The sequence below is a fragment of the Rhagoletis pomonella genome, unplaced genomic scaffold (genome assembly GCF_013731165.1).
Source record: "Rhagoletis pomonella isolate Grant_MI unplaced genomic scaffold, Rhpom_1.0 Rhpom_scaffold_00003, whole genome shotgun sequence".
Lineage (NCBI taxonomy): Eukaryota > Metazoa > Arthropoda > Insecta > Diptera > Tephritidae > Rhagoletis > Rhagoletis pomonella.
This window is the reverse complement of record NW_023458557.1, coordinates 52019845-52022605: the sequence shown is the minus strand read 5'-3', so window position 1 is coordinate 52022605 and position 2761 is coordinate 52019845. Positions and strand designations below refer to the sequence as shown.

Here is a 2761-nt window from a genome sequence, read left to right as displayed (position 1 = left end):
GGACCCAGCTCTGCAGGCGCATGTGCAAAAACCTCAACAAGCACCAACACTGCGGAAGCGGGTTCATCGAACACACCACGACAAGTAAATGACACACGGATGAGCGAAAATGATACCACCACACTAAACACTGACTCTCTTGGCTGGATATATCTATTGAAGAAAGAGAGATTGGTGGAAGAATGCAAGAGGCATCATATACCCGTTGAAGGGAGCACCGTCGCCGATCTGCGCAGCACTCTCAGTAACTTCGTCAGGGCAAAGAGAAACCGGAAATCAACCGAAAACCTGCTCAGAGAACTGGAGATGGAGATCGCTGCCGATGACGCTAGCATGGTGAAATCACCACACGAACTAACTCCGGCAATTAAGCTTGGTGACTCTCTCTTGCACACCGAGGGGGCAAAGCCAACCGCCCAGAAACGAGACCATATCAGCAGCGCCGAGGTAGTGAGCACCGTCCGCCGTTGGGATGTTCACTACTCCGGTGGCGACACTCTGCACGACTTCTTGGAGAGGATTGAGGAGCTGGCGGAATGCTACCAAATCACGCCAGACCAACTCCTCCCAACCTTATCCGAAATACTCCGCGGCAGAGCACTACAATGGTTCCGCGTCCGAAGGCCACACATAACCACCTGGGCTATATTCCGCACCGAAGTTGAGCGATTCTTCCTTCCCCGTCGACACGTCAGTCAGCTGGAAGACGCTATTTGCCAGCGGAGACAGCAGAGCCGAGAGAAGGCCAAGGATTACATCCTAGCCCTCCAAACGCTGATCCGACAGCACCCAACGATGTGCAGCGACGACCAATTGGAGCGCATCTACGAAGGCTTGCGAGTGGAGTACCCATTATTCATAAAACGGGGCGAGTTCCATACTATCGAAGAATTAATGGAACTCACCGACGAATATGAGCTGCTCAAAAGCGAGGAGGCCAGGCAAACCAGGCAAGCAGCACACTGCCTATCCACTCCACTCGAACGATACGATGCGAAGAACACCTGCTGGAGGTGCAAAAAGCGCGGACACCGCCGATTCCAGTGTAGAGGTCGGAGGCGACTATTCTGCTCACGATGCGGACGAGATGGAACCCTCTCCAGGAATTGCCCGTGTCACGAGGAGAGGACAGCCATCTTAAAGTCACCCACCGATCAACCAACCACGTCTCAACCAGGCTGGCAAGGCCCCGATGGCCGCTTCTATGCGAACGTCCTGGTCGAAGGCATGAACATCCGAGCCCTAATCGACACTGGAGCCACCTTAACATACATCAACGGATATCTACGCAAGCAATTGGAACAGCGCAATATTCAGCCACATCCTAACAAACGAAACGTGCAGCTAGCCGACCAAACGTGCGTCGCAAGCACCCATACCTATCCTGTCCAAATTAAATACAACGACCAAGCAACACACTGGTGGCCGTCATCCCCAATCTGGCTGAAAAAATGATATTGGGAATGGATTTCCTGGCAAAGCGTGGCATCGTCGTGTCACTAGACAACCAGCCACTAGCTCCCGCCCCACCGCCGAGACTCGATACTACACACGCGCTATGCAGCCTAATTGAAAGGGCACACTTGAACGAGGAACAAAATAAAACACTAGCCGATTTTTTTGGAAACTCACAGAGAGCGATTCTCCAAAATCACCGGGCCCAGCACCGCCGCCGAACACGAGATCACACTCCGGCATCATGGCCCACTGAAACAACGCTATTACCCACACAACCCTGCCATGCAGCAGGTGATAAACGCCGAAGTGGACGAGCTCCTTGCGGGGGAAAGGATCGAACCATCCAAAAGCGCATACAGCTCCCCCATCGTCTTAGTTCGGAAAAAGCAAAGAAGTTGGCGCATGTGTATCGATTACCGCCAGCTCAATGCCGCCAGCGAACCAGACGCATACCCGTTACCCTAGATTGGAGCGATCTTGGATCAGTTGAAGGAGACAAAATATATCTCCACGATCGTCCCCAAAAATGGGTCGCCGCGTCGCCATGTCAGAGTGCCCAGTCGACGCGGCGACAACAGCCGCCAACACCACCGAGCCAGCCGTGGCAACCACAAACCCAGCCCAGGAGATCACCCCCGAACCAAGGGTCACCGAAACACCATCCAAAGCGGACCCGGCCACAACGAACGACGAAACGGCCACCGGGGACACATTCGACCCATTCAAAAAGCTGCGGCTAAGACGACCGAGAAACAATAAAGAGCGATGCCGATTTCAGTGGAAAGGGTACCGCATGCTCGCCACACAGATAGATGCGAACTACGCCATCGTCCGGTCAAAGAGGAGGACCAAGGTCATGGAATATATAGATTAAACCACCACCAACCAACACAAACCACGTTTTCCTCTTTTTTTTTGCTAATACTTGTATTCACACAAAAAAAAAATCTAACTTTGTACCTATTTATGAGCACATGTATTACAATCTCATATCATTATACACACATATACCTATTACAACAAAAAAAAAAAAAAAAAATAATAATGTTAGATAATAATAATGAATAATAATCAATAAAAAAAAGACCGCCCCCACACACACCGACCGAGCCAGGGTACAACGTACTCTGGTAAATAATACCTAAGGCTGGCCCTAAGGTAGTGCAGGCCTCAGGCCAAAACTCTAGAATACCGCAACTTGTCGTCCGCCGAAGTGGGAGGGGGACTGTAACGTAGCTTTGCCTACGCCACAATAACATATTCAACATCACCCTAGCATACGTCTTACAACTGCACATAGGTA

The 2761-nt window shown here is 51.1% G+C and overlaps 1 protein-coding gene across 1 annotated transcript; it reads left to right on the top strand.

Annotated features, from left to right (window-relative positions):
* On the top strand, window positions 1-752 carry LOC118736608 (the record flags this gene model as incomplete). Its single annotated transcript, XM_036466659.1, is given in 1 exon segment — window positions 1-752. A coding segment is annotated over 1 exon segment (653 nt), but the record flags the coding sequence as incomplete, so codon positions are not given.
* Window positions 753-2761: the final 2009 nt, after the last annotated feature.